Source organism: Vanrija pseudolonga, chromosome 2 (assembly GCF_020906515.1).
Source record: "Vanrija pseudolonga chromosome 2, complete sequence".
Classification (NCBI taxonomy): domain Eukaryota; kingdom Fungi; phylum Basidiomycota; class Tremellomycetes; order Trichosporonales; family Trichosporonaceae; genus Vanrija; species Vanrija pseudolonga.
In genome coordinates, this window is record NC_085850.1 from 226281 (window position 1) to 252994 (window position 26714).

Sequence of the window (26714 nt, forward strand, 5' to 3'; positions counted from 1 at the left end):
GCAGGACATTGCCAGTGCCTGGACGTTTCACTTCCACATCTGCGGTCACATGTAAGATCCTCGGGTGCCGAGTTGTGCACTTTGGGTTGGGGACGTGTGCCTGTAGATGCATATACAAACACTACAGAGTCACGATCGCGGCCGCTGCCATCGCAAGGAGCGATATCAATCCCAACCTGCCATACGCCGACGTCCCGGAGGACTTGGACGCCGATGTGGCGGCTGCCGTCGTCGACATCGATGTGGCTGTTGCCGCGCTCGGTTCCTTCGGGAAGCCAAAGACTGTGCCGTTGGGGAAGATGTATGTCACCAGCAAGTGTGGATCGGTGGTGGCGTCCAACAAACACATCAGGACAATGTCAATCACCTCCCCACCGCCGACGTGGCAGTGTCCGATGGTCGGCGAGCCACCCTGGACATCGGGGGGGAGGTAGGTGCCGCTCGGGGCCGTCGCGTTCCACTCGGCCAAGGTCATGTTGTTGGCTGTGCCGTTGCCCTTGGCGCAGCACGGCGCGATCGTGTGGAGGTTGACGCCGGCCCAGAAGTCTGCCGACGCGGGCTGCATGTCTGCCGGCGTCGAGGCGGGTACTGGAGCCGTTGTCGTGGGTGCTGGTGTGGCCATATTGTCAATGTGGGTGGGAGGGGGTGCGGCGAGCGCCAGCGCTTCTGCGTATCTTCTCTTTTATAGCCAGTCCCCTGATTCTGCCAAGCCCAAGATGGCGGGTCTTGCTGAGCTCGAGATCGTCGAGGACAACAGGGTGTAGTGCGTGGTCGTTTCACTGCAAGGACTGGACGGCCGTCACAACAACATGCTGGGGTACGCGTCCCTGGCCACATGCCGTTGGTGCGTCCCATAAGCGTGCTCGTTTTCTCGTCCCCCATCGATACATAAGACAGCTCTAGAGAGAGACTATAGCCGCCGCAGCCATCCCCAGCAGCGATATCAACCCCAGCTTAACCTGCCCTGCCCCCGGCACCGCCGACGACCTCGCGCCCGTCGTCGCCGACGCGCCGCTCGGCCGCGCGCTGAACGTCCGCCACGGGTCGGGCACGTTCTCCGTCCAGCCGGTAACGGTCCCGTTGGCATCGGTGCTCGTGCCGACGTACCACGGCGTCGCCTCCAGTGGCTCGCCCTGCCGGAGACATGTTGCGAGGCTGGGCGACCTGTCGCCCGGCAGACGGCAGTGCGCGACTGTCTCTCCGCTGATGTTCGCGCGGAGATAGAACCCCTCCGGCACCGTCGCGTTGAACTCTGCCAGCGTCATGTTGCCCCCCTGCCCCGCGAGGCGCTTGCAGCACGACGCCATCGTGTCCAGATGGATGCCGGAGTAGAAGTCTGCCGTCTCGACGTCGTATGTCGTCGTGGAGGGGATCGGCGCCGTCGCAGTTGCGGTGCCAGTGACGTACGTGACGAGCGCGGTCGCGTTGCCCTCCGAGCCGCCGGCGACGGTGACGTTCCGCATCGTGAGCGTCATCCCGTACCACAGCGGCAGGGGGCTCGCCGTGCCGTTGAACAGGCACATCACGAAGTCGCTGAAGCGCGAGCCGGTTCCCACGGACGGGTCGGTCCCGTTCTCGAGGTTGACGTGGCAGTGCCCAATGACCTCCGAGGTCATGTTCGGCTGGAGGTGGAAGCCCGGCGGCGCGGTCGTGTTGAACTCGGTTTGTGTGAGGTTGGTGTACTGGCCCTCGTTGGAGACGCAGCACTGGTCATGGTGGCCATGCCAGAGGCCAGAGTACGTGTCCAGCGCGAGGCTGGAGGCGGCTGGTGCTGCTGTTGTGGTTATGGACATTGTACAAGCTGTGTTTGGAGAAACGGCACAGCGCGCTCGACGCGTTCGCGGTTCTTATACCTCCCGAGTTGCGTCGTGCCAAGCATTGAGAAACGCGGCTGTTGTCTTGTCAAGAGGGAGTGGTGCAGTGCCTGGTCGTTTCACCCTCGAGATCTGACATTATAACAACCTCGTCGGGTGCAGCCCAGGGGGTCATGTAGGGGAAGAGCGGGCCGGCAGCAGCAGCAGTAGATGCGAGCCATGGTTTGGGTCTTTGGGCTGTGTACGAGTTGCCCAGCGCGAACAGCACACGCGGGGATCAATAGGCAGTGGTGTTACATAGCGAAAGTAAGCCGACCGCCGCCAGTCCGACTCTGCGCTGCTGTCCCCCACCGGCCAAGATCGCGGACCACCGCTTGTGCAGCAACGCACGCTCGCAGCACCATGAGGCCGAGCATGCCCCGAGCCCACATCGTCAGCTCGGTGCAGACGAGCACGAGGAGCACCGCGTGATACCCATCGCCCGTCACCGCTCTCCGCCGAAACATACGCTCGTGCACCTCACCCACCGGAGTCCGAAGAGTCACCATACATGACAAGCGGCGAGCTCGCCATCGCCGAGTAGGCAGGAAACGGCGGCGGAGGCGGAGATGACCCACGACTCGGCCCGCCGCCGACTTGCGTTGACGCACGACAGCTCCTGCACCACATACCACATGGGCTCGCGCCTGCGCTTCCGCGCGCGTACCTGGTGCTAACTGGCAGATGTTGCCGTCTACTCCCGACGCTGCCAGACGACGCGACGACTGTCGAGATACCTGCCCTGTGAAGCGCCGTAGGTGTGTGTGGCGAGGCCACACAGGTGGGTGTGCACGGCGCCGCCGGTCGCCGCCAGTCGCCCAGCCGTCGGCATCTGCATCGTCCTTCCATCTCGCGTCGCAGCGCCAAGACCGCCAGTCAGTCAGTCACCAGGCGACCGGTAACCCGCCGCAAGCAGCACGCAATACACCGGCGCACTGTTGCCCCGCCGCATCACATCACAGCGCTGCACGGCACGGCCAAGTCCGTATCGGCCCGTCGCCGCCGCAGCGCCACAAAGTGACGTGCTTGCTCGATGTTTCAGCCACTGCCACCACCACTGCCGCTGCATCTTGGCGCCGCAGGCTGCTATTCCTGCTGCGCGCCAAGGCACCTCGCTCGGCTTCCGCGCTCCGAGCTTGCGCGCGATGCTGCAAGCCAAAACCCGACTCGTGCAGCAGGACACGCCTTATCGCGCGCGCGATGGCGATATCTGACGTCGTTGCCTGCACAGGCCACCCATCGGCACGGGCCGAACGCGCTAGTGGCGGAGGTGTTGGCGCTTGCTGGTCTGATTTAAGCCAGGCCGGAGTGCGCGGCAAGCCGTATCGCCCACATCGACCGCCATGTCAGACGTGAAAGACAAGGTAGCGACGACGACCGACACCGACGCCGCTGTCGCGCCGCCGCCGCCGGCGCCGGCGAAACTCTCCCTCAAAGACGCGTTCCTCTCGCACATCTGGGACACAGACACGCACCTCAAGTCCCCCGCGGAGCGGCGCCTGCTCTTCAAGCTCGACGTCGCGATGCTCACCTGCTTGTGCTTGGGCTTCTTCAACAAGTATCTCGACCAGAGCAATATCTCGAATGCCTACGTGTCGGGGCTTAAGGAGGAGCTCAAGTGGTACGGGAACCAGTATACGTGAGTGCGGGGGCTAGCCGAGCGGCCGTAGGCCGCGAGGAGTGGCGGCGACTGTCTGCGGGCACGCTGACGCGCGCAGATACGCCCAGTCGCTCTACACCGCCGCGTACGCCATCATGCAAGTGCCGTCGACGGTAGGCAGGCAAGGAGGGTATGCATGTGCTGACCACCCCGCTAGCTCATAGTCCAAAAGGTCCGCCCGTCGCTCTGGCTCGGCGGTTGCGAGGTCCTCTGGGCGATCTTCACCTTCGCGCAAGCGGGCGCGCACTCCACGAGCACGATGTACGGCCTGCGCTTCATGGTCGGCGTGACCGAGAGCGCCTTTTTTCCCGTGGGCCTCTTTCTCCTCGGGTCATGGTACACGCCCACCGAGCTGGCGAAGCGCACGGCCATCTTCCACTTCACCGCGCCGGCCGGGTCAGCGTTCGCGGGATACCTCCAAGCGGCGGTATACAAGACACTGAACGGGCGCCACGGGCTCGAGGGGTGGCGCTGGCTTTACATCATCTGCGGGGTGATCACGCTGCCGTGTGGCTTGCTTGTGTGGGGCGTGTTGCCCGACTATCCGTCCACGGGGCGCAAGCGCTGGTGGTTGACGGAGGAAGAGGTCGAGCTCGCGCGCGAGCGCGTGGCAAGGGCGAAGCGCGCGCAGACGGACGGCAAGCTGTCCTGGCCTATCCTGAAGCGGATCGGATCCAGCTGGCACGTGTACGTGCTTCCTCTCACGTACATCTTCTACGGGCTCGCGCTCCAGGACGCGGGGTACTTTGGCATCTGGCTGAGTGAGTGGTGCGGGGGTTGCGGTGGGCTGGGTGGGGGCCACGGCGGAGCTGACGCCACCTCGCAGAGTCGACAAAGAAATACTCCATCGAAATGGTCAACATCCTGCCGACCTTCACCTCGGTCATCGGCGCCGTGTCCATCCTGCTCTGGGGCTTCGGGTCAGACTACACCGGCTCCCGGGCGGCCTTCACGCTCGGCCCGCTGGCATGGGGCCTGTTCCCGACCGGCGTGTTGGCGTTCTGGCCCGCCTCGCTGCGGCTCAAACAGGCCGCGTTCCTCGTCGCCTCGAGCCCGCTCGTCACGGCCGTCGTGTTCAGCTGGTGGAACGAGATCTGCAGTGCCGACCCGCTGGAACGCGCGCTCGTGATCTCGCTCTCCAATGGCCTCCAGTACGCCATGAACGCTTGGATCCCGCTGCTTATCTTCAAGCAGACGGACGCGCCGAGCTTCCGCAAGGGCTTCCCGACGACGTTTGCGTTCAATATTATCGCGCTGGGCCTGTTGACGCTCGTGTTCTTCTTGCATCGGCGTGAGAAGCGTGGGGTCAAGGCCGACGAGGAGGAGGAGGCTGGGGCAGAGAGCGAGGGCGACGCCAAGGTCAAGGTCGCCGGCGAGGGCATTCCCGTGCTCTCGCACGACGGGGTCAAGTCGGTTGCTTAGTTGGTAGATCAGTGGATGTGAGCCATGCCGTGCAAGATACAATGCAGAAGGCCGACGCTACGCTACAGCTCTAGGCTCCGCTCTATGCTCGTGGGCCCGCTCTACAGCTTGGCCCTCGGCGCATTCTTCTCCTTCTCCCACGCAGCGATGACAATCTCCTTGCAGTCGGTCTTGATGACCTTGCCGTTGCCGTTGCGGGCTGCGCGTCAGCATTATTTCCGCCGCGAAGGTACTCACGGATCAGCTCGTTGTGAATCACAACGATGACAGGCCGCGCATGTCGCCGCAGCTTGTGCGCGACTGCATCACGCAACGACGCGCCTGTAGCCTGCGCCCCGGGGCGCAGGCTCACGAGCGCCGCGACCAGCTCGCCGAGCTTGTCGTCTGGCACGGGGACCGCCGCGGCCTCGGCGATGCGGTCGTCGAGGTACAGCGCCGACTCGACCTCCACGCTGGAGATGTTCTCACCGCCGCGGATGATGATGTCCTTCGCCCGGTCGACGATGTACACGAACCCGTTCTCGTCCTGGCGGCCCATGTCGCCCGTGTCGAGCCAGCCGTCGGCGTCGAGGGTTTCCCTGGTGGCCTCTGGGTTGGGTCAGCTGTGGCATTCGCATCAGGATCATCGCAGCTCGACGCACTCGGGTTGCCCAGATACCTCGTCATGACGTTGGGCCCACGAGCGAGGAGCACACCAACAGCACCGGGCGCAACCTCCTGCTTGGTCTCCTGGTCGACAATCTTGACCTCGCAGCACGGCACGGGGCGGCCACACGAGTTGGGGTGCTGCGCGAGGTCGATGCCGCCGAGGGCGGCGTGCAGCGCCGAGGTCTCGGTCATGCCCCAGCCGTTGATCCTGCGGGTGTTAGCGGCTGAACGCGCACCGAAGGTCGTCGACACCTACACCATCGCGCTGGGCCACTTTTTGTGAATGTCGCCCACGAGGCGGTCGGGCGACGGCGCGCCGCCGTACGAGATTGTCACGAATTGTTGGGATTTGGGCAGGGACGGGTGGTTGATGATGGCCACGGGGATGGCGGGGACGCTGGGAGCCGAACCGACCGAGCGGAGCGAGGGAGGGAGGTGAGGTGGGCCGCGGTAACAAGTCAAGATCAACGAAAGACACCGCGACGAGGAGGAGACAGGCGTCAGCAGCTAAACAACGCGCTCTCACCGCTACGTGGTCCTCGCTCACTCACCCGCCCAACATGTTCACCCCCTCACTCTTAATAACCTCAATAGCGTCCGGCACGCGCCACCTGCCCATGAACACGAGCTTACCGCCCACGCCGAGCATGCGCATGAGCCACGCCTGCCCGCCCGTCGCGTGGAAGAGGGGCACGACGAGGAGGTTGGAGGGCTGCACGGCCGGTGGGGGGATCTGCGAGGGGTCGTCGATCTTGCCTTCGCGGAGGAGGGCGCGGGCGCCGCCTGTGCGCGAGCGGAGCGAGAGCGATGCGAGTGCGGAGAAGCGGGTGTGTTTGGAAGGGAGGAGGTCGCGTCAGCACAACTCGACGACTTGCAAGATGCCCAACGCCGCTCGCACGCTTCGCGTGCTCGCTGCTCGCTACTCACTAGCCATGCCCGAAATGACATTATGCAGCCCGGCCGTCTGCGTCGAGATCACAGCCTTGGGCAACCCCGTCGTGCCCGACGTGAAGAGGATACAGCCGTCCGACGCCGGTCCGAGGCCCTCGAGGCCGGCGCCCCAGATGACCGAGTTGAGGAGGGCGGGGGTGAGTTTCGAGTCGTCGATTTGCTAGCGAGGCGTGTTAGCGCCGAGCGCGTCGTCGACGGGCATGTGCTCGCTGTCGACTCGGGCCAGGACTCACCGGGACGACCTTGCGCACCGCCGGCGACAGCTTCGCGTTGCTCTCCCAGCACCACAACTCGCCGACGTAATGCACGCTCAGCTGGTCCCTCACCGGGCCGAACACCTCTGCCGTCTCCGCATCAACCAGCACCAGCTTGGGCTCGGCGAGCGCCAAACAATGGATGTTCGCCTCGAGCGTCAGCGTCGTGTTGACGTACACGGGCACCGCGCCGAGGTAGTGCAGCGCGACCCAGTTGATGACCCATTGGTTGCAGTTCTGCCCGGCGAGCGCGACGCGCGTGCCGACGCCGACGTGCTTCGAGCGCAGCCACGCCGCGCGCCGGATCGCGAGGTCGTGCGTTTGCTTGTAGGTTAGTCTTTGACGACCCGGCCCGTCGTTCGACGAGGAGAGGAAGATGCGCTCGGGGAACTTGTTCAGCTGGGCTTCGAGGAAGGCGCGGTGGTTGGGCGGGGACTGCGCGAGCGTTAGCGAGCGAGCGGGCGAGGAGCACGCCGTCAGTCAGTCTGGCAGCTGCGAGCGGCGGCCACAGCAGGCAGGCAAGCCCACGCACATGCTTGTAGTTCTTCACCGTCGCGCCGCACGGGTGCTGGAAGGTCGTGAGCTCGAACAGCGATCCGGGGCGGGTGAGGATCGCGTCGACTACAACCGAGCGTCAGCGAGGTTGCTCGGTGCGAGCGAGCCATGTCGGCACTCACCCTCGTCCATGGTGCGTTTGATCGGCATCGTGTGTGCGTGCTTTTGCGTGGTCGTTGACGTCTAGTCAAGAGAGATGAAGCAACGTCAAGCAAGTAAGGATGTAGCCGTTGTCGTTGTCGTGGGGAGCAAGCAAGCATCAATCATGTGAGTGTGAGTGAGTCGCCTGGGGCCAGGCTGCTGGCCCGGACGGAGTTGGCCGAAGATGCCGGCCATGTGTCTCGACCCTCGTTGTTCGGCGTTCGCGATAAGTCGTGGGCTGGTGAGGGAGGAGTGTCAGGGGGGGTCAGCCGGGTCAGCGTGAGACTGCCAACGTCAGACTCGTGACCCACCCACAACCACACGGCAACTTGCGGGTATTGTGCACCCCACCCACGACAGTACGGCCGCGGACTGGGCTCGACATCGCCCGGGGCCGCGACAATGGCGCGTAAACCCCACACTCGGCACTCGTTTAACACACCTTGTGGCTCGTCTCACCTCGAGACCACTCCGTCGGCTGCTCCGCGCCGTCGCTCCGCTCCGGCACCTCGCTCTCGCTTTATTCACAAACTCCATGATATGATACAAACAATGCAATGACAGCAGCCACCAGGGTGCAGCGAAAACGCATACACATGAACGCCTCCTTCTCCTAACCTCTCGAATGCCCACGCCTTAGAAGCCGAAGAACTCGGCCTCAAAGTCGACACCACCAACTGCCGTGCGCTTCCATGGCGCGACGGAGCGCACCGCATCACGCGAGTCGTTGACGAGGTGCTCGGGACCGCATGCAGACACAAACACGCCGCTCGGCTCGGTCATGACGCGACCGTGACGACTGATGCTCTCGTCGATCACTGACCCGAGAATGGAAGCCACCTCGGGACGGCCGCGGTACGCCGTCAGGCTCGACATGGCCTGGTTCGGGTCGGTGCGGCGCGAGCGCAGCATGGCAACCTTGGCAATCGACGCGTTGCGGACAAGCCAGTCGGCGCGCTCCTTCTCAGCCGCAGTGACGGGGGCGGGAGCGGGGCGAGACGCCGCACCACCAGCAGGCCAGGCCGTCATGTGGTCGGCGGCGGTCGACGACGGGTTACCAACCTGTCCACGCTGAGCATTCTGGGCCTCAGTGTAAACAACATTGACGTGTCCGTGTCCCTCATCCGACCAGTCCTCGTAGCGCTCGAGCTCAATGTCGTTGCCGTGGCCGCCGTCCGACGACCCATGGCCGTCGTTGCTGCGCCATGCGTGCGCGTCGACCGTGTGACCGTTGTCGCTGCTGTGACCGCTGTCGCTGTGTCCATGCGACGATGGAAGCAGCTTTGGTTCCTTCTCACGAGTGGCGCGCTCGTATCCACCGGGAACAAGCGTAAGGGGCGACGAGTGAGGAACACGGGTGACAAAGATGTGCACGCGCAAAGCGGTGGGCATGGCAACGTCCTTGCGGCGCTTGCGCGCGGCGAGGGCCTTGCGCTCCCATGCACGGGCTTGAGACACGAGGGCGGTGATGGACGGAAGAATGGCGCGGGCCGTCTGCTCGACGCGCACGACCCAGACGAGATCGACTGTGCGGGCCGCGACAACACCCGAAGGCGAGCGCTGGATAATGTCCTGGGCGAGGGCGAGCGAGTGCGAGATGCCCGAGCCGCCAGCCATGAGAATGAGCGAGGAGAATGAAGTCGGGAGGGTGTGGCCGAGACCGCCGTAAGGACCTTCAATCATGACGGTCGCGCGGCGCTTCCAAACACCCATCTCGGCTTCCGACGTGTCGCGCTGGGCACCTTCGCCAGAGGCTGCAAGCTCGTACAGCTTCTCGGTCCAGTCACCGACGGCCTTGGCCATGAGGACGAGACCGCCAGAGTCGGGAGCCGATGCAATGGTGAAGGGGTGCGCCTCAAACACTCTTGACACGCCGATGCCAAAGACACGGAGACGGACGTGCTGTCCCGCGCGCCAGCCAGTGGTGAGCTCGGGGATCGTGATAAGGGTGGTGGTGCAGCCGCCAAGAGCGACGAGCTCGGCGCGGGCAAAGCGCGTCTTGCAAGCGGACATGACCATGGAAAAGGCGTAGATGGCGGCCGAGGCGATCATCCATGGCTTGGCGACGGGGACGTGGAGGCCGAGGCCGACGAGCATGGCGAGAACGCCGATGAAGTGGCAGTTCTGGAAGGTGCCGTACATGACGCGGCGGAAGACGGGCAGCGACGACACGACCAAGAGGCAGGCGCCGGCGAAGGCGACGTAACCGTAGATCATGATGGGCTGTTGTGAGAGCTTTGCGAGCTTGCCAATCTTGTAAAACTTGTGCATGTAGAGCACCGTGTGGAGGAGCGAGGCGAGGACGACGACGCGGCCGACGACCTTGTGGAAGATGCGGAGGCGGTCGTAGCCCTTGCCGATGGTGAGGCCGATAATGTTGCCGCGGACGCCGAGGGCGATGGCGATCGGGATCTGGGACATGGCGACGAGGCCAGAGCGCTGAAAGTCGCTACCATACCCATGTCCCTTCTTTGGCGGGAGCACACGCGACTGGTAAGCAAGGGCAAAGATGCAGAACAGGAGATAGACGACGATGATGGCCATGGTCGCAATGTTTGCGCGGGTGGCGGCAAAGCTCGGGAAGCGGGAGAACGGGGCGGCCTCGAGGAATCTCGCAAACGGCAGGCGGCCCTCCATCGCAGCAATGTGCGGCGGGGGCGAGAGCATGACGCTCATTGGAGAGTTTGGGTCGTGGCTTGCCGACGCAAAGGGGTCGAGGTCGTTTTCGCTGGCAAACGCAGCGTCCGCGCCGCCGACGTGCGCACGGCGCCCAGCCGAGCCCTTTTTGAGGACCCATCCGCGATCGAGGTCGCCGCCGGCGACGACGCGTTCGCGGGTTTCCTGGAGCTGGAGCTGCTGGTGGGTCGCGAGCACCTTGGCAGTCTCCATGTCAAAGGCGTAGGCGGGACGCGCGGCGGCCTCTGCGCGCGCCGCCTTCTTGCGGTGCACGGATGCGAAGAGGCGCGCGAGGAAGCGCGGGTGCGAGAGGAGGATGAGCGCGCCGAGGAGGGCCGTGCAGGCAATGACGAGGTTGCGCGGGGTGACACCTGCGTGGGTGTTAGTTGGTGCGAGCGCGCGCGCGGAACAAGTGAGCGGAGTGGGTGTGTGCGCCGAGGTGGGTGTGTCGTCCGACGCGAGATAGGAAATCCCGAAGGCGTTCGACGGCGTGTGCGCGCCGCCGTCGTCACCGACTCGATTGGGTATGTGACCGCCGGTGGCCGTCATCCACACATGCGACACCCCCTGCGCCGCACGCCACCAACTCGCCCTGCCTGCTCGCTCCGATGTTGCGTCCCGCGCAGAAACCCGCACTCACTGTCAAGGTATGCCTGGTGCTGAATCTCGTATGCGGTCTGGTTCCACGCCGTGGCCGTCGGTGCGGCCGCCGACGAGTGGAGGGGCGTGCCGGCGCTCGCGCCGACATTGAGCGGCGTGCCGACGTTGGGCGTCGGCGCAGCGGGGTTGAGCGGCGTGCCGACCTGCGCGCCGGCGCCAGTGTACGCGACCACGTCCGAGGGGACAGCGCTGAGCGGGACGCCGACGGCGCCGGCGCCCGTGGGCGCGAGGTGCAGCGTGCCCTCTGGAGTCTGCTGGCGCTTGACTGCCGAGTCGGGGGTGATGTTGTTTGCCATTGTGCTGGCGTGTGTGTGTTGAGGGATCGTGGGGGGGCCTGCCGGGTGGGTGGGTGTTTGGCGTCCTGCGCCGGGTGGGAGGTTGGAGGAAGACGAGTCGAGGGGTTGTCGTCGCCGTCGCCGTCGTCGTATTAAGAGGGAGGGGAGGATGCTTCGCCAGCGAAGCGAGGAGCTGTCGTGCAGCTAAAAGGGGTTAGAGAGAGAGACGAAGAGAGAGAGAGAGACGAAGTGAAGGATTGTGTTGAAGTCGATGTCGACGATGTGCGTGCACTGGCAGGCTCGGGCGACTTGGACGCGCACCGAAACAGGGGAAGCGTCACAAATGTTACGGCATGGCAAGGGCTCGGCGCATCCACCCAGCACGCACACACGCCGAGCAAGGGAGTGCGCAGCGCAGTGCACCCATGCAGCACACACGATGCACACACACTGCACAGCCAAGATGGAATGTGCAGGACACTGCAGTAAGACAAGAACTCACGGGAGGGCGCGGGTCGCGGGGAGAGAGAGGCGTCGAGTGACAGCTGAGTGAGTGATCGTCGAAGAAGAAGAGAGTGCCTGCACTCTTGTGTTATGTTGTTGTCGTCGCCAGGACGTGTGCTGCAAGTGTTTATGCTCGTCGTCGAGGAGAGGCCAGCTCGTCGTCGTCGTCGATAAGAAGAGAGGATGCTTACAGCAAAAGCAGGTGCAAAAGGGGTCGTCGAAACGCAATGCAGGACGAAAGAGGGCTGCACCCCTCGCCGGCTTAATATCCCTGAGACCAACCCTCTCTCTGCCCACCTCGCGTCTGCTGCCCGATCTCGCGCCAGTGGCATTTAAACCTGCCCCCGACCTCCAAACTAGGTCTGGCGCGTGCTGCTAGTTGGGTCTACTGACGCGATGGCTGACGGCACAAGGAGGGGACGTAGAGGGGTTGACACTGTCGTCGAGGGGGGAGCTAAGGTGGTGCAGGCAGGCAGCCCCTCTCGCCTTCGCTTTGCATGCCTCGCTCGCCCCGACCCAACAATGCTCAATCGTTCCTGGGCCATCGACCGAGTATGAGGAGCAGCGACTCACCTGCATACCTCGTGCTGCCGCTGCATTGCCGTGCATGCCGGACTTGTGGCCTGCTCGCCTGTTTGTGCCAACTAGCTGCTCTACTCGCCGTGGAAAAAGGCGCAGGCACTGCCAGGATGACGACGTGCAACTCCTCACTGGTGCACGCAGCCAGGCCCTCTTCGGCCGCGACACCTGCCGATCGAAACAACAACCCCCTCCTCATGCATATGCAGATCTCTCTATGCTCCAATGTGTGCCGGCTATGCCGCCGCTAGTGTCCTTGTCCTCGTCCCCCGGCGCAGTCAGCAGCCAACTACGCCGCAGCCTTCTTAACCTCGGGGTACTTTGTCCTCCAGCGCATCCCGGCCTCGTGCAGCGCGTAAAAGAGCGGCCCGCGACGCTTGAGCTCCTCCTCGGGGTGCTCGTCACTCGAGTAGATGAAGGCATCGCGCACGGCGACCAAATTCGCCTGCAGCATCTCGACCCGGTCGATCGGAATCTCCGACAGAATGTTCTCAATCTGGTCCAGCTCGGTCGGGTGCACGCGAACACTGAACTGTGACCAGTCGAGCATGGACGCAAAGGCATAGTGGCTGCCCTCTTCCAGCAGCACGGGGATGCAGCCGGCAAAGATGGCGTCCGACACGCGCGGCGACCAGCCTGAAAGGTGTTCTGTCAGTGTCTTGTTTTCGGGGTGATGCCAAGTCCAAGTGGTGCAGTGTGGAGTCTGCGCGGTGCCGTCACGCGACCACTCAACCACCCGACCCCGATTTCGGCGAGCGGCGTACTCGCTCTCGCCGAGACCTGGAGCCCGACTCCAACCTCCTCGACCTCAACCTCAACACCACTCACCTGCAATGCCCTTGGGCTGAGGACAGAACCTCGAATTCCCCAGTACCGTCATGTAGTCGCCCTCGCGCTCGAAGAAGCTCTGCGGCCCGCCGCCCTCGATGAGCGGCACGTCGGCCACGCCGCCACGCTTGCACAACAAACGCATGCGCTGCGACTTGCCTGTACCCCATGGCGTGCCGTTCCAGCTGAGCAGATATGTGCGCTCCCGGGCGGGGCGCACACTCGCAACGTCGGGGAACGACTTGAGCAGGTCGTTGGAGCGACACGACCGTGCGGGCACCACCACGTCCTGAGGCGGGCGGTAGCACGGCGAGTCCCAGTCGCCCATGACGGAAAACACGAGCGCGTCGTCAAGAATGTGGTCGGGGTATAGAGCGTGGTCTTGACGTGCGCTCCAAATCTCCCAGCGGAAGCCGAGACACACGCCCCAGTCGTGCGTGAGCACCAGCGCAGGCATCTTCTTGCCCTCGTTGAAGCCGGGCACCGTCTGCGCGGCAGTATGCCACACGTCATGCAGCAGGAACGGCTGGTCCTTGCACTGCTGGTAGACGGGCAAGATGATCATCTCGGCCTCCTCAGCCGGCACCGTCATGTGTCGGAGCGCATTGTAGATGATCGAGTCGGCGCTGAAGCAGTGCACGTTCTGGAGCTTGTGGCATGGTGCCGACTCGACCTCCTTCTGGTGAGGCCAGCCCTCGACAACATGCACCTTGATAAACTCGGGGTGACTGAAGACGTATGACCGCGCCTCGGGGAGGAGCACGTCGCGCCAGTCGACATTCTTGACCATGTCTGAGAGGGTCGAGCTGAACGCCTTGAACTTGCCCAGCGGGTTCTTCTTCTTGTCGTCCTTCTCGGTCGCGCGGATACCGTGAGCAATGGCGATAAGCGGGTTCTCGCGTCTTCTTGGGCAGTAGTCGGCCTGCACACAGCGGCAGTTACCAGTCTGCACACAGATGGTCGGGCTCGAACAGTCGTTCCAGCATGGCGGGAGCTCCTTCTTGGCCCAGGCGTTGGGGTGACGGTTGAGAGGCAACGGCTTCGTCGTGACCTCGGACTTGCCTCCGTCATCGACAATCTTGCGCCACTTCTTCACCTGCGTCTCATAGTACTTGTACGCGTCATGAACGCGACCACAGAGGTGCAGTCGGCGGGACGAGTTGAAGGGAATGGAGCCAGTGGAGCCAAATGTGACGTCGGCACTCTCGTGGTCGTCGAGAAGCAGAGGCCAGTCGCCCTCCGACTCGCAGCACACGACCGCCATGCGCATGTCAAATTGGGGCCTGGTCGCAGGGCCAATCTGTTGAATGTTGAAGATGGACGTGTTGTCGACCTTGCTCACGCCCGCGGCGATCTGGTGACTCGTTCCAGGCAAAAGCACGCGCAAGTGACTCTTGTCGCTCGCGACCTCAATGTCAAACTTGTCGAGATACTTGTCCTTGTTCTCGTCGTTGGGGTGGAAGGCATGGAATGCGACCTGGCCGCCCTTGTCGACCTCGGCCTTGTCGAGGCCCAACCAGCCCCAGTGGTGCTCCTGCTCCTCGAAGCGCACCGTCGTGCGGCCGTTGCTCGTCTTTGGCGCGTCCTTGTCGACGCGCACGTAAAAGTAGCTCTGGTCCCAGTTGTAGCTGTCGACCTTGGTGTTGTTGGGCGCACACCACCCGCCCTCGTGGCAGCGCATGTGGTGCATCCACCCCTGGTTGTCAAAGCCCATGTTGACGACGCACCCGTCGAGCTTGTACAGGTCGTGGTTGCGAATGTCCTCTGGGACGACGGGTGGCGAGTGGCCTAGAAGAGCGGCAATGTCGTCGGTGGGCTTGCAGTGGTCCTCGAGAAAGTCGAGAGCATGCTCTGCCGCCGACTCGGCGAGGGTCTGCGCCGCCTTCGCCAAGCCAAGGGGAAGACTTGTCGTCGGGTGCCAGCCGAGCGCTTCCTCAATCTTCTTGTAGCTGTACTGCGGGACCTCTGTCGGCGCCTTGTGGTCGCCGAGGTCGCGCACGGGCGAGTACGAGTCTGTCTCGGAGCGCACGAGGCCGACGACCTCGTCCTGCGTCCACCGCTTGCCGCCCGACACAATGTTGAACTCGAGCAGGCCGGCGGCCTCCGACTTGCGCGCTGACAGGTCGACCTGGCGGATCACACGGATGACGCCCTCGACCGCGTCCCCGACCCACAGGAGGTCGACGGGCGCATTGTCCGAGTTGTACTGGATGGGAAGGGACGTGATGGCATTCGCGAGCATGTGCCTCACAAACGCCGAGGGAATGGCGACGGCCCGGTGGTAGCCGTATACCTCTGGCAGGCGCACAATCGCGCCGCGCAGCTTGCCCGGCTTTTCTTTCAGCACGCCGGCCTCGGTGTCGATGTGCACGCCGGCCGCACGGGCAAACGCGTCGCGCACGGCCACCTCGGCCAGGTCCTTGGTCTTGCCGAGGGCCGTGGTGGGGCGGTGGACCGAGTGCTCGTCAATCACCTCGACGCCGGCCTCGCTCTCGCCGTACACGTCCATCGAGGACGCGAACACGACCCACGGGTTGACTGTGCCCTTGCCCTTGCCCTTGGACAAGATACCGACCTTTGGTGCGCGCGCGAGCGCGTGCTCAATCGCCGTCATGACGGCAATCGTGCCGCCCTCGTTGACCTCGCGACACTCGTCTTCCTTGGGCTCGCACCACGTGTTCAAGCTCACGGCCGCAAAGTGGATGATGCCGTCGAATCTGTGCGCGGCGAGCAGGTCCGTCATGGCCGTGCTTGGCGCCATGACCGAGCCGCGGTGGTACTTGACGTCCGAGGGCAGCGTGGCGGGGCGCGCGACAATGTCGAGGACGTGCACCGTGTACTTGTGACTCAGGAGCTTGGGAATCAGCGCGTGCCCGAGGGATCCAGCGCCGCCGGTCAGCAAGACGGTGCGCGGCGGCGAGGACCACGGCGAGCCGAGCTTGCCCAGGCGCGTGAGCCAGCTCTCGTCCTCGTGGTGCAGCTCATCGGGCACGACATTGTCGTCGACCCACTCGCTGCCTTTGAGGCCGGCGACGGGGTAGTGCGGTTTTGGCTCTGGGCCCTGTACTGGTCTCGTGTTGCTGTGTGCGAAGAACAGCAGCGCGACGAGGGCAATGCCCAGGACGAGGAGGCGGTTCCGCCGTAAGAGGTGCGCGAGGCCGCGGACCATGGCGGGGGGTGGGGGGTGGGAGTAGTGTTGATGGGAAGGTAGGTGGTGTCGCGGGAGGTTAGGCTGGCGTCGCCGCGGTTAAAGAGTTACAACGTCCGTCGTCGTCTACACGCCCTGCTCCGAGGGCAATGCTGGGCGTTGCTGTTGTCGTCGTGGGCGTAGTGCAAAGTGCAATAGAGTACAAGCAAGAAGAGTGTGGGCAAAAGGACAAGAAGTGAGATGTGAGATGGGAATGTCTGAAAGTGACGAAGTTGCGCGCGCGCGCCGCTGCCCCCCCCGTTGGCCGCAATCTGCCTGGCTGTGCTTGGCGCGGCGACTGGCAACCCAGGCTCACAGTCTGCGACACTCTTGTCGCCTCTATGCATGCAGCGACCACCCTCAACACTCTCAGCTGATGCATCACGGCGCAAGTACCCAGACCTCGTCGTGTAGGAGCGGCATCCACGCTGTGCCGCGACGACACGACGGTACCTAGCAACAACAACGGACGTGTCGCGCGGCGCGGGTGTCGCAGGGCAAGGCCTGCTGCCCACCAGTGTTTGTCTCACCGTCGTTGCTGCTGTTGCTGTCTCCGTTACTCTCTCCATCGCCGTCGCCGACGCGTCAGCACCAGCATACATACAGCATGCAGCAGCAGGGCCGAGGCCGCGACTCACTGGGTGGCGACATGAGCCACGCACGGGAAGCGAAAATTACCTTTCGTCTCCCTGACGAGGCTCAATTCAATCGCCTAGCGGGCGCGTAGACCTTCCACGTCTTGCTTGCTGGGCAGGCATAGAGCTGTGAGCTGCGATATGTAGAGGATCTGGGACATGGACAAGAGGGAGATCTATCTAGAGCATGCGCGCATGTCGAGAGAGAGCGTCGGGGCATTGTTTGTTATGCATCGAGCTGTCCAAGGGGGGGGGTGGTGACTTTGCCCTTGAGCGCACGGCTTTCGTCCCGTCTGTGCATTCGACAACTTTATCATTTCTTGGCGACAACTTTGCACATCTCACAACTCTACACACTTCTACACACTTCGCCGTCAACGTCGCCGTCGCCGCAGCACCTCACGCCGCTTGCCCGTGCCCTCGTGCCCGCCCGCCCGCACCACCCCGCTGCTGCCCGCCGCTGCCGGCGCACTCGCCGCGCCGCCGCCGCCGCTGCTGCTGCCCACCTCCACCGCGACGACGCGTCACAACTCCTCGTCCTCCATCGCACCACCACCCAACCACCCCCGCCCCCACGATGCCCGGCTACGCAGGCTACGTCCCGCTCAACGCCGAGGGCGTGCGCAACGTCACGCAGAGCCTGCGGCTGCGTCTCCGGCCGTTACAGGTGCTGATCCTCGCGGTCGTGTTCACCGTAATCGGGCTGCCGCTGCTCATTGGCGCCGAGCGGCGCGCAGCAGTAACAGACTACATCTCGACGCATAGCGGGCTCGGCGGGTTCCGCCCGAGCGTGCTCCACAGACCGGACCACGAGCTCTCGGCGCACATCCCCCCGCCGACGGGCGGCGTCGACCCCGACGAGGTGCCGCTCACGCTCGAGGCCCGCCTCGAGTGGTTCGTCAACCGCCCCGTGCTCGAGCAGTGGGAGGCCGAGCTGCCCTCCCGCAACCAGTGCCCCATGTACACGTACGCGCGCAACACGTACTTCTTCCACACACAGGACGACCGCATCGAGAAGTGGAAGCAGGTGTCCAAGGACACGATCCGCCGCCAACGCCAAAAGGTCCTCGACTACTTCCGCCAGCTCGACCGCGAGGGCCAGAAGATGGTCTGGACGCCGGCGCTGGAGAAGAACACGCCGAAGGACCAGCGCAGGGGTGTGATTTACACCGGTGGTGACAGTGTGAGTGAGGCCGGAGGCCGATGTGACAGCATCGGCCTGACCGCGCCGTGGCGCGGCGCGGCGACGATGACAGTTGGCCCCATCGCGGTCGTGGTCCACACGCCGTCGCGTCTCGCCTCGCCTCGCCTCGCCTCGCCTCGCCTCGCTTCCTTACGCGTACCCCAACTGACGCGCTCAGGCCAAGAACCTCGCCCGCCTCAAGCTCTCTCTCCACATGCTCCGCAACGTTGTCAACTGCGCCCTCCCGGTCGAGGTGCACCACTACGAGCGCGAGATGAAGGACCAGGCGATCCGATACGAGCTCGAGCACAAGTACAATGTGACCCTCGTGCAGAGCAAAGCCGTGTTTACGGACGGGAAGCCATGGCGTGGGTGTCGGGGTGGAGCTGCCAGAACCGCGACAGCCTGGTGGGCGACGAGAACCCAGCTGATACACCCCAGAGATCAAGAACCGCGCGTTCGTCGACACCAAGTTTACCCAGTTTGTGTACATGGACAGTGTGAGTGTGGCGGCGTGGAGAGCAGCTTCTGGCGAGGACTCGCCTCCTAGAACTTCACCCAGCGTGTTGTCCTGAAGCCGCCGCTGACACAACACCTAGGACAACCTCCCCCTGCAGGACCCCGAGGAGCACTTTGACTCTGTCGAGTTCAAGCAGAGCGGCAGTGTCTTCTGGGGCGACCTGAACAAGGACCACCGTGAGTGTCGGGCAGCCGACAGTGCCACTAACCCAACCCAGCCGACAACGCCATCTATCGCTTCCTTGGCCGCCCCTGCAGCGACGAGCACTGGCCTGCCGAGTCGGGTCAGGTCGTCTATGACAAGTCTGCCAACGAGGGCCTCAACCTCGCCGTCCTCCACCTGTCCAACCACATGATGGACGACAAGGACTTTTACGGCAACCTGGCGTATGGCGACAAGGACACGTACCGCTTCTCGTTCTACGCCCTTGGCCTCGACTACCAGCAGGCGCCGCGCATGTTTGCCAGCGCTGGCGGGTACCAGGACCGCAATGGTCAGGACCAGAAGGAGTTTTGCGGTCACTCGCTCATGCACTGGGGCCTCACGCCGGAGCGGTACAAGTTTGACCAGGCGTACCACCCCAAGCCTGCCTTCCTGCACACCATCCTCGGCAAGGTGCGGTACGGCCTCAACCCGGAGAAGGTGTTTTCGCACTTCAAGCGCCCGCGCGAGGACTTTATCAACGACAAGCGGCTCGTGCGTACCGACTACCAGTACACGGGCGAGTGCTTTGACATTACGCTCAAGGGCCCCGACGGCATGCCCGACTCGCCAAACAGCTACGGAGACGGCCAGGGCACGCTCATTCCAGAGATGAAGGAGGGGCTCGACCCCAAGATCTGGGCGGGGCTTCACGCCATGGCGAAGGACTTCGTCGAGCTCAACATTCCCGGGACTTAGAGAGAGTAGTAGGACTTCATCATATGCATCGGTGCACCAGGCAGGCGTCGAGGCAACGCCACGGTCGAGACTGGCGGCGGCGTCGTACGGCGTTTGGGCGTGTGGCGGATCAGCGTGCTTCCCCACGGGGAAAGTGATCGAGACAGGAGTGACGACAACAACAAAAAAGGGAGAGATGGCGTCGACGGTGATGGCGGCGGCAGCGGCGATGGGCAGCGCGGCGCAGTGCATGGGCCGGGATCATGAGCCTGCGGTGAGTCCGAGCACGCCGGTGGCCAAAGCGCCCCCGCGTCGCCGTGTCTCTCTCGCGGCGTGCCAAACTTGGCCAGTGTCGATCCGGACCGCAGCCCGCCCAGCTATAAATACGCACGCCCATCGCGCGCCGCGTCGTCGTCGCGTTTCTTCTCATTCTCATCTCTCTGTCTCTGTCTCTGTCGCTGTCACCCCCAAGTCCCCCTCCCTCGCTCCATCTCTCTCTCGCTCTCTCTCTCGACAAGGAGAGCGCCAATGGCATACTACGCAAACTACCCCCCGCCCCCAGGCGCGCCCCCACCCCCGTCCTATGCCGCGCCGACAGGCCCCCCGCCGCGCGCGTACTCGCCCCACGAGCCGCGCTTCGCCCCCCCGCCGGGGCAGCCGGCCTTCGCTCCGCCCGCCGCGCCGCCGCCTCTGAGCCATGCGTACGCTGCGGACGTGCAGCGGCCCATGGGGGAGAGCGGGCCGGGGTTTGCGTTATCCGACTGCAGTGGGACGCGCAAGGCGCTGTTGGTGGGTGCCCCCACCTTCCTCGGGCCGCTGCTGACGCTTGAGCATAGATTGGGATCAACTACATCGGGAGTAACAATGCGTTGCGCGGGTGCATTAACGACGTGCACAACGTCTCGACCTTCCTCCAGGGTGAGTCGCAGCAAGGGAGGGGTGCGAGCTCGCGCTGACGCGCTCGCGACACAGAGTTCTACGGCTACGACCCTTCCGACATGGTCATCCTCACCGACGACAACGACCCGCGCGGGCGCGCCTTTCCTACGCGCCAGAATATCCTGTATGCCATGCAGTGGCTCGTGGCGGACGCCAAGCCCAACGACGCGTTGTTCTTCCACTAGTGAGTGGGGCGTGGGTGGGGCTGCAGGTCGGGGAGAGGGGGTGGGGGGGGAGGGGGCCAAGGAAGGGAGGGAGGCACTGACACGCCCGCAGCTCCGGCCACGGAACCCAGGTCGACTCTGGCGACCATACCAAAGCCGACGAGCTGAGCGAGGCTATCTGCCCTGTTGATTTCCAGGAGAACGGCGTGATTGTGGACTTTAACAGTGAGCTGGGCGTTTCGCATGCGAAGACACAGCTGACACTGCAGTGTGAATATGGTTGCAGAGAGCTTGCCCCACACCCACTCACACCTACCCCAGCCACGATTTCCTCGTCAAGAGCCTCCCCGCGGGATGCCGCATGACGGCCATCTTCGACTCGTGCCACAGTGGCACGGTGATGGACCTGCCCTATGCGGTGAGCTGACAAAATGCGTGCATGGTGCCCAGCTCACTCACTCACACCCACACCCAGTACTCGACCAAGGGCACAGTCAAGGAGCCAAACTACGCCGCTGAGGGCGGCATGGGCCTGCTCAAGGCCGGCATGGACTACGCGTCGGGCAACTCGGCCATGGCGCTCGTCGATGCCTTCTCGACCGCGAAGCACATGTTCCACCTGCACCAGGGGAACAAGGTGCTCCGGGACACGAGGACGGCGCCGGCGGATGTGGTCGCGTGGGGTGGTTGCAAGGATACGCAGACGGTGAGCGCGAGCGCAGCAGCGAGCAGCGGAGCTGCGAGCGGAGAGCCACGCGGGCGATGGGCATGAAGGGTGTGACAGTGCTGACCACCCCACCAGTCCGCCGACGCGAGCCAGAACGGCGCGGCCACGGGCGCCATGTCATGGGCGTTTGTCCGCGCCCTCCGCGAGAACCCCAACCTCACGTACCAGCAGCTGCTTGTGGCGCTGCGCAACCTGATGGTCGAGGGCGGGTACAGCCAGAAGCCGCAGTTGTCGGCGTGCCACCGTGAGTTGCGCGAGCCTCGGCCGGTCCTAACTCCACAGCGATCGACGTCAACACGGCGTTCTTTGCCTAGCCCAGCTCAGCCTAGCCTAGCCTAGCCTGCTGCCAGCACATAGCTGTAGATAGCTGTATCATATAAATGCCCTATACAAGTCTAGTACCAACTACCGGCCCTACACGCCGACGTCCTTCTGCTTGCGCTCGGCGAGGATCCCGTTCTGCACGCCGCGGAGCAGGGAGTAAGTGTAGGCCAGGAGCGGGGTCTCGATGCCGTGCTGTCTCGCGAGGCGCAGCACCGCACCAGTGATGACCTCGACCTCGATCGGGCGGCGGTTCTCCACGTCGACAAGCAAGCTCATCTTGTACCCGCCCCTCGGCCCAACGGGCTGGTTGATCACGCCGTCAAACACGGTCTTGAGCGTCTCGTCGACGGTGCCGACCTTGCCGCCGTAGGGGTAGGACGGTGCGCCAGGCACCAGCAGCCCCGTCTCGAACCCGACAGACACGACCTCGCGCGCGAACGCGCGCAGCGGCGCAAGGTCCTCGGCCGCAAACTCTTTCAGGCCGGGCGTTGGCGTGCCCACCAGGCCCTGTACGCTGCTCCATACCGCGTTCCAGATATTCTTGCCGAAGCGCACCGAGTCGATGTTGTCGGTGCTGTGGGCGTTGCTCCCTCCGTCCTTGAGCAGGGAAGTCCACAGCTCGAGCGCGGCGCTCTCGGCCGCCGAGTACGCCTTGGCGGGCGGGTACACGCCCGCAACCAGCGTGTCCTTCTGCCGCCAGGTGACGAGCTTGCCGCCGTCGCTCGTCGTGCTCCCGATCCACGCGACGGACGACACGAGCGGCACGCCGAGGGGCTGGAGTGCCGCCGAGAGGTCACCCTCGACGCCGAGCCCGTTCTGGATCAAGGCCCACGCCGCGACCCGCCCGCTCGCGATGGCCGGCGACAGCAGGTCGGACGAGCGCGTAATGTCCGGCAGGGCCTTCGTCGCGAGCAGGCCGAGGGCGTAGCGCGTCCCGTCGGCGAGGGCTTCCTCCTGGGACTTGAAGACTGGGGGGTGTCAGCTTTGTTGTGCTCGTCTGAGAAGGCCCACGGCCGCACCCACCCCGGTACGGCTTCCACCCCTCAATGACACCCAGGGCGTCGCTGTCGATCTTGACGCCTGTCGTGGTGTACAGCTCGTAATTCGACCGCGCGACGGCAGTCACGCGCGCGCGGCCGCTCTTTTCTAGGAGTAGCGCGTACACTGTGCCGATCGAGCCCAAGCCGACGAGGAGGATGTCGATGGGCGCGGCGGGGGCGTCGGTAGTGGCCGTCATGGTGTCGTCGTCGTGGCGTTGGTATGGGTGGTGCGTGTGCCGGTGTGCGTGTTTCCGTCGATGCGTCCCCGGGGCTAAGTCTCCTAGGCAGCGCTGGCAGGGCATCGAGGTGCCATGTTGCTTGGGCGCCGGGGCGCTTATGTACCTAGGCGAGCAAGCAAGCAAACAAGCAAGCAAGCAAGCAAGCAAGGACAAGCACGCCACGCCCCGTAATGCATTCATCCAACTAGTCAGCGGCAGCGCGTGCTGCAGCGGGGTCGGCGTCGGCGATGATCGATGCTGCCCAGCAGCCAACAGCCTGGCGGCAGTCATCACGCCATCCGCCACCATTGAGTTTCGGCTTCGCGCGACGGCGGACGCGACGCGGGCCGGCGCGGGGCATGTCATTGGAATGACTACAAGCGGCGGCATGTCTGCCTTGGCACCACGCACCGGTGCGTGCATGCTGCCAGCTCGAAAGTGTTTATAAGCAAGCAGGACATGCCACAGCATGCCGCGTGGCACATGCACGGACCGCGTCAAGCAATGCTGCATAATGTGTTTATGTGTGTTTTTGCGACTTCTGCCTGCCTGAATGCCTGAATGCCCGGTCTCTCCCACTCGCCCACTCGCCCGCTATGCGGGCTCGCCTAGTACGTCCCCGCCACCTTCTTCACCTCGACAATCTTTCCCGGGTCGAGGCCGAGCGCGGCGCGGCGGCTCACGCCGTTGGGGCTGTTGAAGGGCACCTCGGCGAGGGACGACACGCGGGTGCCGTGGCGCGGCTCGCCCGAGTCTCCGTAGTCGTACTGCGTGGGGGCGTCAGCGGGGTTTCTTTCACGTGCGGCGAGTTTCGGTGGGCAGTGTACTCACAACCGCAGAGTGGATTGACACACGGTTGTCCCACAGCGCCGAAGTGCCCGGGGTCCACTTCCAGCGGAGCTGCGCGTCCAGCGAGTGCTCGTACGTGTCGTAAAGCTGCTCAAGCAGCGGCGCCGAGTCGGCCGCCTTGAGGCCCTTGATGCCGACAGTGTACCGCCTGTTGACGAACAGCGACTTCCAGCCCGTCACGGGGTGGGTGCGGATGAGCGGGTGCGCCGTGATGATGGGCTTCTTCGGCCCGTCGGGGTTCTCGGGGTCGGGGTACAGGTGCTCGGAGCGGTAGAGGCCCTCGAGGGGGTCGAGGATCGCGCGGAGGGTCGGCGAGAGCTTGTCGTAGGCCGTGTAGCCGGATGCCCACTGGGGTAGGATTAGCAATGCCCGGGGTCCAGCACGGAGTCCAGCACAATGCGCAAGTCGCCACTCACGTAGGTGTCGCCGCCGACCTCGGGCCCAGCGTCGAGGTGGAGATGGGTGTATCCGGGCGGCTGGGGCTCGTGCGTCAGATCCGTGTGCCACTCCTGCGTGCCGAACGGGCTCTGGAAGTCGATGTTGACGCCGTACGCGCGCGCGAGCTCGTCGGAAATGACCGACACGCCTGGCAGGCCGGGCACGCGCGGCGCGGAAGGGTGGATCTCGGGACGGCCGAGGTACGCGCCCAGCTCGAGCTGGCCCTGCGGCGTGATGTCCTGGTCGCGGAGGAAGACGACGGTGCGCTCCGCGATGAGGAGGGCGAGCTCGTCCTTCTGCTGCGGGGTGAGCTTGGAGAGCTGGAGGCCGATGATCCTGCGGGCGAGGGAGCGAGCGTCAGCGAGCGCGCGGGCGGGCGGCGATGCGAGGCGCCGAGAGGACCCCCTCGCGCACACGACGACTCACTCCGTGCCGATGTTAGGCGTAAGGTTGACGACCTTCTCGGCGGCGCCAAACAGCGCCTTCTTGTCCTTGTCGGCGCGGAGCGCGGGGTCATCGTGCTCCCACGCCTCGCCGCGGAACTGGCCGGCAAGGGACACGTCCTTTGGCTTGTCGGGGTAGTAGGGGTATCCTCCCGAGAGGTCGATGCCGGCGGCGATGAGGCGGTCTGGGCGGGTGTGAGCTGGGGGTTCCTGTACTACATGTACTCCTTCGGCCCACTCACCCTTCGTGCGCTGGGCAAGGCGGAACTCCTTGCCGAGCGAAGTGACGTTCACCGGGCCGTCGTTCTTGATCGTCTGCTGCTGAGTCGCGGTCATGTTTGCGTGGGGTGCGGGAAGCAGCTGCTTGCTTGCTGCGCGTAGAGCCTTATGTACTCGCCTAGATGCCGACGTTGTCGTGCTCGCGCTCGGTCTGCCTTGCCGATGCTTACTGGATCTCGCGCTGTGATTGGAATACACCCCCGCGTTGTTGCATGGACGAGGTGCAATCGTCGATGGCGAGATTGTGGCATGCAGCCGAGGCAGCAGCACGTCATGATGAGCAACAAGGCGTGCGACGTCGGCGTAGTCCGACGAGTGGCAGGCAGCCACTCCGGTGGCCATGTCCTGCTCGGCTCTCGGCGACACTCGGCACCGACACAGCCGAATGCAATCGTGCAATCGTACTAAATATGCATGCGACTCACGACCGTCTCGACAGGATCCCCCGCTGCGCACCGCGTAGCAGCGCAACAGTGTAGCCAAGCAGCGGGGTGCTGATCCCCTGCTCGCGCGCGACGGCGAGCACGCTCCCGGCGATGACTTCCACCTCGATCGGGCGCCCGGCCTCCCGGTCGACGAGCATGCTCATCTTGTAATCGTACAGCAAGCCCCCGGGCGCCGCGTGGATGACGCTGTCGAACACGCTCTCGACCGTTTCTTCCAGCGTGCCGGCTACCTGGCCGGAGGGGTACAGTGTCATGCCGGGGTACAGCAGGCCGCTGGCGTACCCGACCCCAACGACTTCCAGCGCCAGCGCACGCACAGCGGCAATCTCGCCGTCGTCCATGTCGCTGAGCAGGATGTGCTTGGCGCCCATGAGCGTCTGCACCGACGACCAGATACAGTTGAGCAGGTTCTTGCTGAAGCGCACGCTGTCGATCCGCTCAGTCGTCTCGAGCACGCCGACGCGGTTCTCCGCCAGGGTGCCGTGCCCGCTCGTCCGCAACAGGTGGACCCAGAGCGCGAGCGCCGCGTCCTCGGCCGGCGTGCGCGCCCGCCCCGGCGCGTAGATCCCTGAGACGGTCGCGTCCTTTGCGTTCGTCCACTGGATGTGTCGGCCCGAGTCCGACGTCGTGATGAACGTCCACACGACCGTCGAGATTAGCGGTGAGCGGGTCGCGGAGGCTTGTAGCGCCGCGTACAGGTCCGCCTCTACGCCGAGCCCGTTCTGGATCAGGCTCCACGCCGCCACTTGCCCGCTTGCGATTGACGGCGCGAGCAGCGCAGAGTTCTTGTGCACGTCCGGGGTCGACTTGGTCGCTAGCACGCCGAGCGAGTAGCGCGTGCCGTCGGCGAGGGCCTCTTCCTGCGACTTGAACACTGCGTGGTGGATTAGCTCGAGCCCAGTCCGTCGCCGCGGCCCCACTCACGCCGGCTTGGCTTCCACCCCTTGATCACGCCGAAGCGCTGCGAATCAATCGTTACCTGCCCATTGTTGTACACGTCAAAGTTTGACCGTGCGACGGCGCTGACTCGTGCGAGGCCGGACTGGTGGGTGTCAGCGATTGATCTCCAGCCACACGTACATGCTCCAACAGGTAGGCGTACGCCGTGCCGACTGATCCAAGGCCAATGAGGAGGACGTCGACGGGGCGCGCGGAGGTGAGGGTCATACTGGTGTGTGGGTGTTATGCAATGCTATGTTCGTGGGCCACCCACCCCAGCATGCACTCATCTTATGTAGCCCCGGCTCCTGTCGGCGCTCGTCAGACGACGGACTCGGCCCGCCGATAACGAAGTGCAAGTCGCCAAGAGTGGGTTGTCCGACAAGACGGGTGGGTGGTGGGCGACCGGTGTCCGGCGCCGGAGGTTGGCCAGTCCGCACCCCGACCCACCCAAACCCCGCACTCCGGCGCCTGCAGAAATCGGCCATAACGCCCAAG

General features: G+C 64.4%; 9 protein-coding genes across 10 annotated transcripts; 3 read left to right on the forward strand and 6 right to left on the reverse strand.

Annotated features, from left to right (window-relative positions):
- Window positions 1–121: 121 nt before the first annotated feature.
- Window positions 122–622, reverse strand: LOC62_02G001865 (uncharacterized protein; the record flags this gene model as incomplete). Its single annotated transcript, XM_062768366.1, has 1 exon — window positions 122–622. The coding sequence occupies one exon, from the start codon at window positions 620–622 to the stop codon at window positions 122–124; it is 501 nt and encodes a 166-aa protein (XP_062624350.1).
- Window positions 623–899: 277 nt separating this feature from the next.
- Window positions 900–1793, reverse strand: LOC62_02G001866 (uncharacterized protein; the record flags this gene model as incomplete). Its single annotated transcript, XM_062768367.1, has 1 exon — window positions 900–1793. The coding sequence occupies one exon, from the start codon at window positions 1791–1793 to the stop codon at window positions 900–902; it is 894 nt and encodes a 297-aa protein (XP_062624351.1).
- A 1403-nt stretch (window positions 1794–3196) lies between these two features.
- Window positions 3197–4935, forward strand: liz1_13 (Pantothenate transporter liz1; the record flags this gene model as incomplete). Its single annotated transcript, XM_062768368.1, has 4 exons — window positions 3197–3492; window positions 3572–3626; window positions 3671–4274; window positions 4340–4935. The coding sequence occupies 4 exons, from the start codon at window positions 3197–3199 to the stop codon at window positions 4933–4935; spliced, it is 1551 nt and encodes a 516-aa protein (XP_062624352.1).
- A 75-nt stretch (window positions 4936–5010) lies between these two features.
- On the reverse strand, window positions 5011–7573 carry fadD3_3 (3-[(3aS,4S,7aS)-7a-methyl-1,5-dioxo-octahydro-1H-inden-4-yl]propanoyl:CoA ligase). The gene is made up of 9 exons (XM_062768369.1): window positions 7466–7573; window positions 7321–7409; window positions 6768–7223; window positions 6511–6694; window positions 6135–6366; window positions 5840–5980; window positions 5577–5791; window positions 5173–5523; window positions 5011–5134 (listed from the first exon to the last, which is right to left on the reverse strand). The coding sequence occupies exons 1-9, from the start codon at window positions 7491–7493 to the stop codon at window positions 5037–5039; spliced, it is 1794 nt and encodes a 597-aa protein (XP_062624353.1). The 5' UTR covers window positions 7494–7573; the 3' UTR covers window positions 5011–5036.
- A 423-nt stretch (window positions 7574–7996) lies between these two features.
- On the reverse strand, window positions 7997–11817 carry FRE7 (Ferric/cupric reductase transmembrane component 7). The gene is made up of 3 exons (XM_062768370.1): window positions 11598–11817; window positions 10801–11299; window positions 7997–10531 (listed from the first exon to the last, which is right to left on the reverse strand). Exons 2-3 carry the CDS (start codon window positions 11114–11116, stop codon window positions 8121–8123), a joined length of 2727 nt encoding a protein of 908 aa, XP_062624354.1. The 5' UTR covers window positions 11117–11299; window positions 11598–11817; the 3' UTR covers window positions 7997–8120.
- A 5367-nt stretch (window positions 11818–17184) lies between these two features.
- Window positions 17185–19474, forward strand: MNN22 (Alpha-1,2-mannosyltransferase MNN22). Its single transcript, XM_062768371.1, has 5 exons — window positions 17185–18011; window positions 18190–18379; window positions 18453–18511; window positions 18611–18707; window positions 18749–19474. Exons 1-5 carry the CDS (start codon window positions 17406–17408, stop codon window positions 19429–19431), a joined length of 1635 nt encoding a protein of 544 aa, XP_062624355.1. The 5' UTR covers window positions 17185–17405; the 3' UTR covers window positions 19432–19474.
- A 464-nt stretch (window positions 19475–19938) lies between these two features.
- MCA1_1 (Metacaspase-1) lies at window positions 19939–21625 on the forward strand (the record flags this gene model as incomplete). Of its 2 annotated transcripts, XM_062768372.1 has the most annotated exons (8): window positions 19939–20199; window positions 20247–20328; window positions 20383–20533; window positions 20626–20738; window positions 20835–20931; window positions 20989–21219; window positions 21316–21484; window positions 21523–21625. In XM_062768372.1, the coding sequence occupies 5 exons, from the start codon at window positions 19939–19941 to the stop codon at window positions 20876–20878; spliced, it is 651 nt and encodes a 216-aa protein (XP_062624356.1). In that variant the 3' UTR covers window positions 20879–20931; window positions 20989–21219; window positions 21316–21484; window positions 21523–21625. The 2 variants fall into 2 exon arrangements, with proteins under 2 accessions (XP_062624356.1, XP_062624357.1); XM_062768373.1 differs by lacking the exons at window positions 19939–20199; window positions 20247–20328 and having other exon boundaries at window positions 20431–20533.
- Window positions 21626–21654: 29 nt separating this feature from the next.
- YDL144C_1 (putative protein) lies at window positions 21655–22801 on the reverse strand (the record flags this gene model as incomplete). Its single annotated transcript, XM_062768374.1, has 2 exons — window positions 21655–22532; window positions 22588–22801. The coding sequence occupies 2 exons, from the start codon at window positions 22799–22801 to the stop codon at window positions 21655–21657; spliced, it is 1092 nt and encodes a 363-aa protein (XP_062624358.1).
- A 516-nt stretch (window positions 22802–23317) lies between these two features.
- On the reverse strand, window positions 23318–26444 carry JLP1_6 (Alpha-ketoglutarate-dependent sulfonate dioxygenase; the record flags this gene model as incomplete). The annotated part of the gene is made up of 8 exons (XM_062768375.1): window positions 23318–23589; window positions 23654–24019; window positions 24088–24445; window positions 24536–24737; window positions 24795–24923; window positions 25288–26151; window positions 26202–26319; window positions 26358–26444. 8 exons carry the CDS (start codon window positions 26442–26444, stop codon window positions 23431–23433), a joined length of 2283 nt encoding a protein of 760 aa, XP_062624359.1. The 3' UTR covers window positions 23318–23430.
- Between the last annotated feature and the right edge of the window lie 270 nt (window positions 26445–26714).

Excerpts from the sequence above, each read along its gene's own strand:
- fadD3_3 (XM_062768369.1), bottom strand. The coding sequence starts at position 7,493 with ATGCCGATCAAACGCACCATGGACGAGG. Across the intron at positions 7,410-7,465 it reads CAAACGCACCATGGACGAGG|TCGACGCGATCCTCACCCGC; the intron begins GTGAGTGCCGAC and ends GCTCGGTTGTAG. Across the intron at positions 6,695-6,767 it reads CGGTGCGCAAGGTCGTCCCG|CAAATCGACGACTCGAAACT; the intron begins GTGAGTCCTGGC and ends ACGCCTCGCTAG.
- MNN22 (XM_062768371.1), top strand. The coding sequence starts at position 17,406 with ATGCCCGGCTACGCAGGCTACGTCCCGCTCAACGCCGAGGGCGTGCGC. Across the intron at positions 18,012-18,189 it reads TTTACACCGGTGGTGACAGT|GCCAAGAACCTCGCCCGCCT; the intron begins GTGAGTGAGGCC and ends TGACGCGCTCAG. Across the intron at positions 18,380-18,452 it reads TACGGACGGGAAGCCATGGC|AGATCAAGAACCGCGCGTTC; the intron begins GTGGGTGTCGGG and ends GATACACCCCAG.
- FRE7 (XM_062768370.1), bottom strand. The coding sequence starts at position 11,116 with ATGGCAAACAACATCACCCCCGACTCGGCAGTCAAGCGCCAGCAGACT. Across the intron at positions 10,532-10,800 it reads GCACCAGGCATACCTTGACA|GTGTCACCCCGCGCAACCTC; the intron begins GTGAGTGCGGGT and ends ACACCCACGCAG.